General features: G+C 33.9%; 2 protein-coding genes and 1 long non-coding RNA gene across 3 annotated transcripts; all 3 read right to left on the bottom strand.

The window, feature by feature from the left end:
- Window positions 1–1,242: 1,242 nt before the first annotated feature.
- On the bottom strand, window positions 1,243–1,770 carry LOC141590811 (uncharacterized). The gene is made up of 3 exons (XR_012520496.1): window positions 1,688–1,770; window positions 1,536–1,595; window positions 1,243–1,429 (listed from the first exon to the last, which is right to left on the bottom strand). It is a non-coding gene; the product is annotated as an uncharacterized LOC141590811 (long non-coding RNA).
- A 111-nt stretch (window positions 1,771–1,881) lies between these two features.
- On the bottom strand, window positions 1,882–3,462 carry LOC141593144 (serine/threonine-protein kinase RUNKEL-like). The gene is made up of 4 exons (XM_074414097.1): window positions 3,321–3,462; window positions 3,030–3,082; window positions 2,825–2,900; window positions 1,882–1,947 (listed from the first exon to the last, which is right to left on the bottom strand). The coding sequence occupies exons 1-4, from the start codon at window positions 3,387–3,389 to the stop codon at window positions 1,882–1,884; spliced, it is 264 nt and encodes an 87-aa protein (XP_074270198.1). The 5' UTR covers window positions 3,390–3,462.
- Window positions 3,463–9,253: 5,791 nt separating this feature from the next.
- LOC141590810 (GDSL esterase/lipase At2g23540-like) lies at window positions 9,254–11,246 on the bottom strand. The gene is made up of 5 exons (XM_074411367.1): window positions 10,866–11,246; window positions 10,616–10,746; window positions 10,259–10,507; window positions 9,797–10,052; window positions 9,254–9,642 (listed from the first exon to the last, which is right to left on the bottom strand). Exons 1-5 carry the CDS (start codon window positions 11,137–11,139, stop codon window positions 9,419–9,421), a joined length of 1,134 nt encoding a protein of 377 aa, XP_074267468.1. The 5' UTR covers window positions 11,140–11,246; the 3' UTR covers window positions 9,254–9,418.
- Window positions 11,247–15,398: the final 4,152 nt, after the last annotated feature.

The raw sequence follows: 15,398 nt of genomic DNA, 5'->3' as shown, positions 1-15,398 counted from the left end.
ATTAATAACGGAACTTATGCATGCAAACAATAAAATGAATAGAGGAGAAATTATGTCCTTACATATTTAATTTCGGATATTTGGGCACAAAAGAGATCCCCTTTCTCTTTTGTTCTTGAGCTTATTCCAATGGAAGAATGAAGATCTAAGTGTAAGATCTCTCCCTATGCTTTATACCCAAGGCTCCTCTTAATTAAATCAATATTATAAATACTAGTTATAATATTAATTATAGTAGAAAATTGAACCAAAAATATTTATAAACACTTAAGTATTTTCGGTTTTGATGAGAGATAAAGAGAGGATTTTATTTCTCTAGAAAACTTATATTTTGGATGAGTTGAATGAATAAATATAATCTAAAACATTTTAGAGTATTATTAGGTAAAATTATAAGAAAAACAATGATGAATTGTTCTTCTCCAAAACCGTGTAAGAGAGGACATAAAGGGAGCCAATGCATGAAGAAATTGTTCTTCACAAGGAACAATAGGTATGCAAGGCTAGGGTTGCCTTTAATCATTGTGTTTTCCCACTAATTATAAACAACATATAATTAGCTCAAGTCCCTCTATTTTTCGGCCCATTTGGTAATATGGAATCCATATTATTTTTGTCAATTGTCTATATGTTACATGTCATATGTCACATATATTTGTTATGTATTTTTAACATATTAAAAATCAACGTATTAATAAAAATACGTCACATACAAAAATCGACTTAGTAATTTCATAATTACTTGTGCCAAAAATTTTACCAATTATAAATTACAACATATTGTATTTATAACAATTCATTCAAATTTAATTGTTACATTAAACAATTTATTTCATCCGAGTAATTATACAATTTAATTACTCAGACCGTATCTTATTTAATCACATTTCAATATGATACGTAAATTTTACTTCCAAAATCGTCCGTCAATTTTCAAGTAATTTAATTAACTCGTAACATTATACGATTAATTAAATAATCAATTAAGAGGGTTGCCCTTTAGGTATGACCTAGGGGTCAATCGATCACCACCGTCACACGACAAGAATGTCAAACTCTAGTAAGCCAATCATTACCGATATATGTTGACCAGTTGACAGTAACAAAATTACTTCCCAATTGTATTCATTTTAATGAGACTTAAACATGTGATCATCATGATCAACAGTCGTGATCGCATTATTGTCGGAGGACACATATTCCAACAAAAGGCCCTGCTTGGGTTTCCTGGAAGAGGCGGGGTTGGATCTGAGAGAATGGATTTTACTAGCTGAGTAAATTCTCTTCCCATAAATGGTGGCTTTCCAGCATAACACTCATATAAGACACACCCAAGCGCCCACAAATCAGATGCGTAAGAATGGACACCTCCATCTTGAAAAAGCTCTGGTGCCATATAAAAAGGTGTTCCACGCTTTGATTGCGGTAGCTAAACCAATCAGCCATAAAAAGAACAGAAGTGGAGCTAATTATAAAGAGAGAAGATAGTAACACTTGATGTGTTTAAATTAAGAAAAGAGAACATAGTAACATACCGATGATGAAGGGGTTTTAGCCAAATCACTCAACTTTCTGGCCAATCCAAAATCACAAAGCTGAACAACACAAGAATCAGAACCATGTCAGTTAACTAATGCATACAATCGCACAAGAATTTAGCGATTTACAAAATATCTATCTAAAGCACCTTTGTATGTCCATTCTCATCCAAAAGGATGTTGGAAGGTTTCAGATCACATTATATAATTCCTTTAGAATGTAGGAAACTGCGATTCAAAGCAGACCGCAATATTAATCTTTGGACGAGCAAATTTCATGCTAAATCTCATAACATAGTGACAAGCAACAGAAAAAAGGGAATATCTAGACAGAATAACATCCTTACAAAGAAAGCTCGACAATATCACATGCAAGATCATGTATTGAATCTTCTGGAAGTTGGACATCCTGAAACCCCAACACGAAGTAATTGGTACAGCAAGACATAACCAAGTTGAGCATATATTCTCATAAATAAAATGTTGAGCATAACTGCATGAGTTAATTAAGAGCATGTCAAACTTGACTTTATTCAAAACCTTCTTAATATTGAGCTTGCCAAGCTGCACTACAGAATGTATATGCAGGGCAAAGCTCTATTAATGACAGATCATCAAGTCAGTATCTCAACCAACTCAAAACCTTGATATAACTGTTTAGCCTTTTAAGGAATCCAATTACATGAAAGGGAAATAACATCAGAAGGTAAACAACATTATACTCCTCCCCAACTCAACATTACGTGAATCACAACCAAATAAGTGGTCACGTAATATCAGATACTGATATACATGTCCAACCTAACCTTCATTATCCAGGAAATTATTGTAAGGCCACCCAAGACAACAAAGGGACCAAAAACTGCCGAAGAAAGGAAAGCGGTCATAGCTTTTCAGTAAGACTCGTTATCAATAGCCAAGAGACAAGGCATTAAAAATCACTAAGTCGATCCTTCATCCCGGTCAATACAGCCATGCAGATATCTCAGTACTACATTGACACTGCTTCTTGGCCAAGGCGGGTTAGCAAATAGCAACTCATTGACACTGGACTACTGTGTGGAATTCAAAGTTCATTGAAAAAAATAGAGCATACTCCTGAACAGGCCTTCTCACCAAAATACAAGAAGGAATATAGTACCTACATGTACTCTTTGAGAACAACACCTACAAGTAACAACAAAGTGCAAGACAAGACCAAATTTCCAACACTACCATTGTCATTTTGAGAGGCAAATAAATAGAACTTGTTTTAGAAATGTCATGAGTCGAAGTAGAAACACAACCTGCCTCAGTAAGCTCATAAGGTCTCCTCCGACACAGTATTCCAGCACCAGCCATAAATGAGCAGAAGTCTCATACCTGATACAATGTATTGTAATCATCAAGAAGGAATAAAAAAAATCGACTTGTATCTCAAGTTGAGTAATAGTAGAAGTTGAGAAAAACACAAATGAAGACTAGTTGGAAACATCCTTAGCCACGGCTCACCATGCATAAAATTTGAGCACATTAGGGTGTTCTAGAGCATGAAGTATCCTGACCTGCGATAAATTACACAACCGTAGTAAATAATACCACATATTACTATTACCTAGATACACATATGGATGCAATCTCCACAAATTAGCTTTGCCCTGCATAATTTCATACCTTTATTAACAAAAAGATGCAATCTTTTTTACTATTTCCTAGATACACATATTACTTAGTCTAGATACATCTATTATACATTCAGATACACTTGTCGATTTGTGTATCTTAGAGTAGAATTATGTGTACCTGGAGCATCATTTTGTGTATCCACCCACCGACAATATCAACGGCCACCTCAGCTGGCACCAGAGACATCAGTGAACAACTCTGATGACGCAAAATATATCACCAGACACCTCAAATGCCGCTTATGACATCCACAAGCTTCCCCATCCACAACCAAAGAACCTCATCAATATCGACTAACCCAAGAGGTCAACCCAGTAGAAACCGATTCAACGAATGGCCTATTCAAAGTGCAATTGATCACTTAACCCAAAATCATTTCGAATTTAATCTAAACATGAAATCATATATACGATTGCTCGAATCATGATTAGCCGGAAAAAAAAATCGATCAAAAGAAATGACTCAACTCGAACAAGAAATAACGATGACAGATCGTCCAACCCCAATATGATTCACTCGATTGACAACCGCTTTGCTAGTTAGCCCTCCAAAATTCAACCACAAAAAATGACTCTTCGTATGTATTCACAAAAACGAGTAAAGACCATACTCACCGGCCACCAGGAAGCCACCACCACTATAGGGGTAGGATAAAAGATGTTGCAAATACCAAAGGTCGTAAAGAGTCGTGATGGGAAAGAAACAAGTCTTGCAAGATAGAACCAAATCTCTTCCGATATGAAAGAAGACAAAGGTCGCTAGGTGATGAGCCGGTGTCGTCATATCTCGGCGGCGGCGGCGACAACAAGTGAGGATAAGTTATGAGAGAGGAGAGTGCGGGGAGGTCGGGGAGTACGGAATAGGAAAGGAAAGGGGTTAATAATTTTATTATACCTGTTGACTTTCTTGCGTGAAATTAGTGTCGAGTCTTAGTTAAACGGTTCGTCGAACTTTAGTTCGCACGTGACTCGACCTATATATATATATATATATATATATATATATATATATATATATATAATATATATATATATATATATATAGAGTGAGCATCCCATGAGTCTAGCATCTTAGATGAGTCTAGCATATTAATTAGGACCATTGGATCAACAAGATCCAAGAGCTCTTGTGCAGCCACGTCAACCCCTCAAATCAACCCAAAAACAAAGCACCAGCAGTTGTTTTCATTTACGTTCCCCAAATTTGAAAAATCTTTCTCTCTCTACCAAAATTCCAAAAAAAACCTAAAAAATCCTTCAAATACAACAAAAAAGCTGCTCATATAGATCGAAAAGTCAAAATCAAAGAAGCGTCCTATCATCTATCTCATTTCTTGAACACAAAATGAAGAGGTAAAAAATCGTTCCTTTCGATTGTTCATATTGTTAGCATCAATTGAATGTTTCATAATGTGCGATTTGTTAAATCGCGATTAATGATGCACGATTCATAAACTGTTTCGTATTATAACATTATTAATGATGCACGATTCATAAACTGTTTCATAATGTGCGATTTGTTAAATCGCGATTAATGATGCACGATTCATAAACTGTTTCGTATTATACTACTGTTTATAATGTTTTTAAAAAAATTAGGGTTAATGATTTATGGAAACTGATTAATTGAAATTCGATTTTGTTTTGCTCGCTATTGATTTTCGTGTTTGTTCATATTTTAGTTTTCCCCTAAAAATTAGAGTTAATGATTTGTAGAAATTGAAAAATTAGTGCTTATTTTTGTTTTGCTCGCTATTGAATTTTGTGTTTATTTATGTTCAACTATTCGCCAAAAAATTATAGTTAATGATTTGTAGAAACCGAGTAATTAATGTTCATTTTTTTTTTGGCGGTATTGTTTCTGTGTTCTTCATTTTTAGTTTTCGCCACAAAATTATGCTTAGTATTATGAATAAAGCGAGAGATTGATTTTCGCCTTTTTTTTCTTATTCGTATTGAACTTTAACAGTCTTTTTTTTTTCGATTCGTATTGAACTGTAACTGTTACAGTGACATTGTTACTGTGACAATATTATTGTGGAACTGTTACTGTGACACTGTTACTCTGTCTTTGTTACTGTTTTTTCTCTTTTGTATATATTATGCTGTTAGTTTTTTGTGTAGATTAGTCATTGAACTGAACTTGCAAAATTGTTGTAATATCATCCTTTCAATGCTCTAATACTATAACTTGTTTAAATTATTCTTTTTTTTTTTTACTGAAATTTCCTTTAAAAGTGAACTTTTTTTTTTACAATACTCTTAGCACTATATTGTTATTGTGATAGAGTTACTATATCTATGTTACATTATTAATATGTTGCTGAAAATGTGAGATGCAGTAGCAGATCAAAATGAGTAGTAAGCTAAAGATGTTTGTCATAAGGATAATCTGGAGTGGGAGTACATATTTATGGAGAAGCATCCTGCCATTGAAACAAATGTCGAGTTGAAGGAAAAGAGTCTTGATGTTTAACAATGGTGTTAATTTGTTTGACTGTTTAGTTGTTTAAACAGTAGTATATTTGTTTGACGGTTACTGTAAATTTGGTTGGTAATGAATGTTCTTTTGTTACTTTGATTAATAATGTAAATGATTATTCCAATTATATGTGGGATATCTAAGGCTCAATTTCTCGTTATATTTATCCACTTTATAATTACAAACATGGACAAAATAAATGATCCGTAACATTGTTGATTTATTAGTTGTAGTAACACTTGTGCGATTACTCTTGATACGTTGACTATGTTCTTGTAACATCATTACGGAAATAATATTAAAAGTTCTAATTACAATTTATTTACCAACAAGAGGCAAGTGAATAAGACAGGTTCAACTCATCCTAATATGTTAAAAGGCTTTGAAATACCACATCACATTAATGTGAAAAATTTAGAACAAATATACATCATAGTCACACATAATGTTAAGAGTCTCAACTAGCATTTCAAATTCAATAATGTTGTCTTCTTCAATTCACGCCTATCTTCATGACTGATTAGTCTGCGTCCTACTATTTTTTTGTATATACGGTTTCCTTGCGCACCGTTTTTTGTGTTTCTTGATTTCTCAACCCTTCTTCAAAATTTTCGACATCAAAACAAAATATTCAACCATTAATAACTCAAACATATGCAAAAGCCGGGTTGTCGATCATTAGTGATAATTGTACGGTAAAAAAATATTACAAGAACATCATTTCTAAGTTTATGACAATGTTATACCAACAAATTTTACAATAACAATATTACAAAGAACTATATTTCAAGTTCAGTTCTTTCATGCAATAATAATGTTACAAAGAACACTATTAAAGTAATATGTGTCCAGATTTTACGAAACCTAATTTAATCGTCACAATTAATTACCCCAATTTTCATAAAATAAAGTCCAGGTATGAAATAAAGTAAACAAGTCCATCTGATCTCGACTGATTAATGCGAATAAGAGACAAAATTACAAAGCAAAAACAGATCGCATAAGAATCACGTAATAATGCAATTAATTTGTAAACTTACATCAATTCAATCTAAAAATTGTATACGAACAACAAAATACCTAAATTTTGCGAGATTGAGCGATAAATTCTCACCTTAAGTTTAAATATCCGACCTGCACACAATGTCGCACAATTCCCACCTTACGATTTAATCATATAATAATGTGTGATATTATGAATTGTTAAATCATGCTATAATATAATTTGTAAACTTACATTATTCGTAACATTGTTAAATTATTAGTGTAACATTGTTAGTGTTACATTATTACTGCATGCTATACTGTAGTTATTATTGAGGAATCGCAGTTACTGTTGAACTGAACTTGAAATATTATTACAATAACATTATTACTGTAACATTGTTACTTTGCACATTGATCTCTCATTTGAGCTAATAGCCTTTAAACTAACAATTGGGTTATAAGGGAACTGAAACAAGAATATAATACATACAAAACAAGAATACTTGGAGAAAACATGATAAACATTGACACAATGCCAACTACATTATGTCAAGTAGTAACAATAATACAGTAACAATAATACAGTAACAATGTTACAGTAACATTGTTACTGTATTAAATAATGATGTACTTAAGTATCAAACTCACCCAATCAACTAGAGTAGGATCACAAGCACTTGCCTTCTTTATCATCCAATAATCAAAAAGGTACTGAACTTCATTCTCCAATAACCAGAGAGAATCCTAACTCATAACTATAATTAGCTTATATAATACAACTTGAGCCAACACTCATAAGACGGAATTACGATACATTGCAAATGCTGATTTCATTATAGTATTAGATCAACAAGAATCATTTGATTCTTCCACATTGACCTAATAATCCTCCAATTTCTACATGTCGATGCAGGTTAGAGGGAAAAGATTAATTAATGAGGGAATAAATAAAACACAATTAAACCATGATGTACATAATTAAATCAGCATCATAAATCAACCAAGCTTCTAAAGTTCAAAGCATAATTCCAATTTTTTGATAGTTCTGTATTAAATGGACATTTTCAAGCCGGTTCATATCGATATGCATGATAATATCACTAATTTGTGCAAAAAAGAGTCAAAACATTCTAAATTGTACAATTATCGTAACACATATACACTATTATCGTAACATAAATTCACTAATGTCGTATATAACACATGATTACCATATTTGAACCAGAAGTATGTCGTTAATATAAGATTGGTACACTTTTATTGTAACACATATACACTATTATCGTAACACAAATTCACTAATGCCGTAACACATGGTCACCATATTTGAACCACAAATATGCCGCTACTATAACATTGTTATACTATTATTGTAATACATATACACTATTATTGTGATTATATACAAATAGGGGCGAAATCACATAACAGAAAACTCAACATAAATGTTGAATAATAATTGCAGAAAGTTGTAAGACCCTCAACAATGTAGAAAATGCAAAATAAAGACAAAATACCTAATTTTCGAGAGATGTAGCGAAAAACCTTCATAGTAAGTGTAAATAAATAACTAAATCGCACATAATGTCTCACAACTCTTAATGCTTGTTCCTAGGATTCCTTTGATTTCACAAAAAAAATAGGATGCGTTGTACTAACTAGGGTTTATGCAAGAATGTGATCGAAGAAATCGACAACGAAGAACAACTGATAAGAAGATTTAAACAATAAAGATTGCATAAATCATCAGATTGAACGGAGAAATAATCAAGAACACTGAAAATCGACAACAAATGTATACTAACTACATAAATAATTGATTAATTCGGCACAATTGACGAGTTGTAAGCACAATCAAGTTAGGGTTTCTAAAATTAGGAATCAATTGAAACTAATAAGGTTGCATAGAATACGAACAAAAATTAGTTTACAATGGAAAATAAGAGTGAAAGAAGAATGAATCTGAGCAAGTAAAACTCACCATCATAAGCAAGCTTGAAGATTGAAAGACAAGATTTTAAATCTGTAATCGAGAGAAAGGGAAATGAGGGGAGAAAAAGGTGAATGAATTGAACTTACAAGTGAAGCAGATATTTTGTTTGTGCGGGATTACATTTGTACCCTCACTAAAAATCGTTGATCTCTGCCATTGATCTGCCTTGATCCGACGGCCTAGAATTAGACGCAAGACTCATTTAAGATTGGTGGACTCACTTGATGCAATTTCTATATATATATATATATATATATATATAATCTAGCTTAACTAACTATAGTTAACTTTATACGAGGAAGTTAGTTATATCTAACTAGTCACTATAGTTAACTAACTATATGGAAAGTCCAGCTTGATATTTCAACAAATTAGTTCTCCAAATTCGTTACTTTACTCTACACTCTTCCTCACTTTAACTAATCTTAGTCCTAGCTATCTATGATTTCAACCCTTACTTTCTTTATATTACTATTTCAGTAATCTAGTCGCGTAAGTGATTACTATATATTTATTTTGATGAGCGCACGACTTTTAGGCCGTCAAATGTCCTTGTTTTTGCAAGGAATATCATTACAAGTTGGGAAAGTTAAAAAAGGGATAACATTTGATGTTTATATACTTCTCATTTGATCAATGTAAAAATTACAAAATATAATTATGGATAAAGTAAAGCAAATTGAATCTAAGGGAAAGACACAAAAGAGCATGTATAAACGGCAATCTGGTTGCACACTTAAGTATTACACTATAATTATAGATTTCGAAGTTGTCGAAGATTCATGGGAGAAATGTATTTGGTATCTCCATCAAGTAATTGTTTAGCTATCAACACATTTGCAGCTTCACTTGGATGGTAAGGATCCCAAAACACATGCTTATCACGATCTTTACATAAGCTTGATGTTGGTCCACATGGTACAATTCCTGCGTATTGCCCTCCGTTTCCACAACATGCTACGCTCGATGTTGTAAATCCTACACAATTACATACATCTGTTGTGATAACAACTTACAAAATTTCAAGGAAGATTAGTCTGGATTCAAGACGTGTATAAAGCAGTCTATACTTTCGGTTAACCTGTAAGGAATTAAGCGTCAAGGACGAGAGAAATTAAGAATGGGGACGTACCATATTTCCTGTAGTTAGTGATAAGTTCCATGACAAGGTCATAGACATTAGCATAAACAAAGGTGGATCCTGGTAGATTGGGGCCAAGTTGAGTGAGAAGGTTTTTGAGCTTGGAATTATATTGGCGTGCAAGCTGGTCAGCCAAATCTACACATTCATTCTCCTTCAACTGATTTATTGTCTTTTGGTAAGGTATGCACCCTATTGGCCCCACATTTCCCACCACAAACTTTCGAGCATCCAATTGGTATAACCTCTGCAACCACAATTAACACCCAAATATTAACATAACCACTTTACGTATGAGTAAATTATGTTCGCTATCTTTACAAGTTAAACTAACTAACAACTGTCGTGCTTTAAAATTTCTACACGAACAAGCTGAGCTGGCTAATATAGGAATGGGTACGGCCTAGATGCAAACAAGCTAGGACGAAGAAAATATGTGAATGAGTAACATACAGTTAGTTGATCTCTGAGATGATTAATCATATCATCGGTAAAAGAATCAGGGGTTTCGGAAATCCTAGCTCCAATTGAGAGAACGGGCATCAAGTAATTGTTGAGGAAATCGTTTGATCCAACTGAAATTGAGAATATTGACTTTTTGGATATGTAATCCTTTGCTTTCGACTCTCCTAACAATTCATCAATTTGTTTCCTTGTGATATTGAAAAAATCAACTTGGACGTCCATTCCAATTCTGTTCACCTGCCAACCATTTTTTCGCCTTTTTGTCATTTTAAATAGTATGGTCACATAAAGTCGACAAAGTCTTTAGTATAATGTCGCAAACTCCTGATCTATTGTAAAACTTACAAAAATTCTTCCGGTTGCATTCAGTATTCCACCTCCTCCAGATGCGTAGTTCACTCCATTTAGTATGGTTTTTCCGGTGGCATTTGGTGCCAAAAATGGAATGGCGTAATTCGGAATTCCCATTTGCTCTCCTGCTCAATAAAAAAACTTGTTAAGTTACGACTTTTGATCATGCAAATAATTTTCTAAATTCGCTGCTGAATTATTTCACGACGAAAAGGGTGGATAATAAGAAGGCCAGGGTGCTTACCAACAATGTCACCGATAGTTCTACCATTAGTAAAACGGCCAGTGGGAGTACCGCCGGAAGCCTTAAAATCAATACCATTAGGAGGTGAATTAGCCTTAGACAAAGTGCTTAGATAATTATTATTCCCTGCATCAACCAATGAGTCTCCAAATATAAAGGAAGCGCCCAAAGATTGATCCTCACCTTTAGTTATCGACACTATCAAACTAATTGCTACCGCGAAAATCATGATTAAACTTAGTCCATGATCATGATTAGAGTACAAAAACGACATTTTTGGGATTTATTTAAATTTGCTGTATGTAGTAGAGTGTAACAATGATGTGTATATAAGCAAATGAAAGTGAAGTAGCAAAATGAATAATAAGTTGTAAGGTTTAGAAAATGGTAGATTTGGTTAGAATAAGTTTAGCTTTATGATGCATGGTGGATTGTATTTATGTTGCATTTATTCAATAAGTTAGTTTAGCAACAAAGGGTGTTTTATGGACAATTGTCTCAACGGACATGCTGCGTAGGAGACAAGTAATAACTACGGTGAGAATTCCAGAATGTAATTGATGATTTAATTTTATTGGTGAAACGTAGGTGCTGTTAGGTTTTGACGCTTCTCACTTTTTTTTATGCTTCCATATTCTGCACGATCAAATGTTCAACCCGTTCCTCTTGTTCTCGAGGAAACTTTGTTAGAAACTTTATTACTCCTACTTTCTCAATCATTTGTCTATCTTTAAATAAAATATTCCTTACAAAGAATAAAGAAGACAAATAAATAATTGGGTAATGTTAAATACCCTACTGGGTTATATTTAAACATTAAATACCTTCTAATTTGGATATTAATTTAGGAATTAAGAACAAAATTATACATTAGCCAATACAATTAATACATATATTAAGAATTTATTCCCACTTTTGGTTTCTTAAATACAACCTAGTGGGTTGTATTTATCATTACCCATAAATAATTGGGAGTTGGGACAAAGGAAATACTCATTTTTGTATGAATTTTCTTTCTTTTTTGAAGTTAACTTAATGCATCCATAAGACTGATATAGAGAAATAAAAGAACATAAGAACGATTTGATTTTAACTTCGCACTACTTTTATCTTGTATTATATCAAGATCTCTTAATACTTATAGTTGCAAATGAGATTCGGGAAATTTCACACTACATTAAAAGAACGTTTAAATGTTAGATTATCTATGTCATAGGATAACGCCTAGAGAGATAAAACCCTTGTGATCTTTTTGTTTCTCTGCAATGGCGAGAGGCAAGCGGGTTATGTCTACTAGTAACACTCCATCTAGATCAAAACATAATAATAATCCATCACCTAATAAGCACAATAAATCAAAAAATAGTAATAGTACGCCAAATAGTAAAGAATTCAGTAAAATTGTTTCTAAAGTTTGTGAGGCTGTGAGTTTTAAGGCTGCGGAAATACGAGCGTTCAATCTGAATAAGGAACTTGATGTGCTACAGGAAGATACGTCAATTGATGATGTGGAATGGCAAGAGGTTAGAAGGCGTCGCAATCGATTGAATTCGTTTGCTGGTAAGGTTCTGATACTAAAACTTGCTCCTGAGGATGTCAATTGTTAATTGGAATTCTGGTCGACTTCGATTTTCTGTTGTGTCCTTGGAGCAAACCCTTCTAGCGCTGTTTTGGGTGCGTCGTTGTTTAACGATTTGGAAAAACCTAGTGATTAATAAGGTGGCTTTCCAACCTAATGGAGTCTGTTTAATTAGATTCAAAACTGGGGAAGACAAGGATAAATCTCTTAAATCTGGTGCTACTTTCTTTGACAACAAGCCTTTTTTTTATCAAGGATTGGACACCAGATTCGAAGCTTGAAAAGATTAAACCTACTACTGTATATATCTAAATTCGTTTATACAACCTGGATTTTAAGTTTTGGGGACCAGCTTTGCTTATAATAGCTGGTTTGGTTGGCACTTGTAACAATCTGGATTATAAAACAAAGAAAAAACATATATTAAATGATTTATCAGAGTATAACAATGATAATAGGGACAAGATGGCGGAAACACTTGACAAAATCCGGATCATACTAAACCAAAACAAAATCTAGTATATTATTCACGGCTTCCCAAACATAAAACAAACTCCTAATATATTATTCCTCTCGCCCCTCGATGCATCTCAAACAACATCATCCAAACAGCGACGACCATTCAACCTGATCAACCTGAGAATGGGGGGTCGACAATCAGTCAGGAGTAACTAGATGCTCTCCCAGTCATGTTTACAACAATTGAATATAACCAACAATCAATAACAATTGAAATGCAAAACCACTAAACATGTGAGATCATCTATACTCATGAAAACTCAATACAACTTACTATAACTTACTCAACCTTAGACGAACACAATCATGCAACCCTAGACCATATGCAACCACTAGACCATGGACACCTACAAATCTAAGTAGCACACGATCCATAGCAACATAAGGCACAAAACTAGCATCAAAGCATAACGAATAGAGTTAAGCCGTTAGAGCGTATAACCGCTGCCTCTACCTGATGGAGCGTATCACCAGTGCCTCCATCGGTTATGGAGCATATCACCACTGCCTCTACGGTAATATGTATAGCTTATAACCACTGCTTATATGCCTAAGACCTGGCCAGACCTCTCGGTGCATTAACTGTACACCGAACGACACTCGGGACTCAGAACGTTTAACTGACGAATCTGGCCACCCCCGAACATAAACCAAATAAACCCCCAAAGGGCAGCACTAATTCATTCCGATAGTATTTAACTGATACTACCGTCATCTATTCGACTAGCCAACAAACAAATGCACAGTCTAACCACAATTTAAGACTTACTAATTATACTTATAAACAAACAATAGTATGAACAATTGATGAACATGTAGAAAGACATATAAGGAGAGAAATGCGTTGCAAGTATCATAAGAACACTAAAGATGTAAATTTTGCTATTTTGACTATAACACAAACAAATAGAGTGCAAGAAAACAATATTAAGAAAGAACTTGGTGCAATTCTCCCTAATGACTAACACATTAAGCAAGTATGGACTCCTTCTTTCTTCCCTTCTTTCACCCGATACATAACATGAGACGTGGTAACCTACTAATCTAAGCCAACTAGTAGATTCTTCATTAAAAGGGTCTAACTTGCTTAGCCACAAGAGAAACCAATTTACGAGCACTAGACATAATTCCAAACAAGATATGCTAGGATGGGTCTCAAACAATCTAAGCCAATTATTCAAGAACACACAACTAATTTCCTACTCACAAAGACTTGATTTTTATGCCAAAATCAAACCTTTACAAGTTTGCTTCGAAGAAGTTCTACTTTACAAAGCCATAAAGAGAATCTATGTACTAATTAGATGAATAACATACAAGATTGATCAAGTCTAACATTCACTCAACTAATATAACATTCAAATGAAGGATGTAACACCCCACGGTAATTGAAGAGGTCCAGTGATAGGCTTAAATGACTAGTGCTTAAAAGGATTGGAAGTACTACTCATATCAACAAAGTGCACTTTCTTTTATGGTCATCCATGCGAAAGAACTCCAAAGTTAAGCGTGCTTGGCTGGGAGTAGTCTTAGGATGGGTGACCTCCTGGGAAGGTTCCCAGGATGCGCATGAGTGAGGACAAAATGCGCTATAAAGGACCCGTGTTGATCTGTGGGCCATGTACACATCCTGGTGAGCTATCATAAGTAACCGCTCCTGACACGGTTTGGGCCGGGGTGTTACAAGTGGTATCAGAGCAACCTTGCGACCGTGTGGTGATCGGAGGCAGTTGTTATACGCTCCTAGAGGCAGTGGTTATACGCTCCTGGAGGCAGTGGTTATACGCTCCATTATGATCACACACCTAGCGGGGGAGGATTCGCCGAGTACCGAGTCTACAAAATATTCGTTGGCGTTGGAATCCTCTTGGTAGCCTACGAAACAAATATCGATCTCAAGATGCAAAAGGTTGACAAGAGGTACGTTCTTAAAAAGATTTCATGAAATTTTAGTATGTGACAGAGACATGGAGTATTAGGTTGTGTATAAAGTATTAGGTCTTGGATCATTATTTTTGATTTATGGTGTATTTTACAATTTTGATGAAAACCGTTGTTAAATCAGTCAAATATGTTCGTCTGTTTGTAAAAATCATATCATCTGTTCTTATTTCGAATTTGCAAAAGTGTAAAGAATAGACTCCTGTTATTTTAAAGTGTATAGTGCGCATAAAAAATTACATAAGATTTAAACTTACGGTTTGGTCAGAATAAATTACTTGTGAACAACTCCCCTGTAAAACGCGTTTCTGACTTTTCTCAAAGATTCATTTTTAAAATATATTTTTCTTTTGATACAGTAGCTAATATTTTTCTCAAAGAAGCTTTATAATATTCAATTATGTTTAAAATTATGCCTTGCCTTAAAATGCTTTCTAAAAGTGGATTTATGAACTGAAACATTATGGGTGACGTTTTCTGACAGTTTTAGAAAT

The sequence above is a fragment of the Silene latifolia genome, chromosome 7, assembly GCF_048544455.1.
Source record: "Silene latifolia isolate original U9 population chromosome 7, ASM4854445v1, whole genome shotgun sequence".
Classification (NCBI taxonomy): domain Eukaryota; kingdom Viridiplantae; phylum Streptophyta; class Magnoliopsida; order Caryophyllales; family Caryophyllaceae; genus Silene; species Silene latifolia.
The sequence above is the reverse complement of the archived record's forward strand: the minus strand, read 5'-3'. Positions and strand labels throughout refer to the sequence as shown.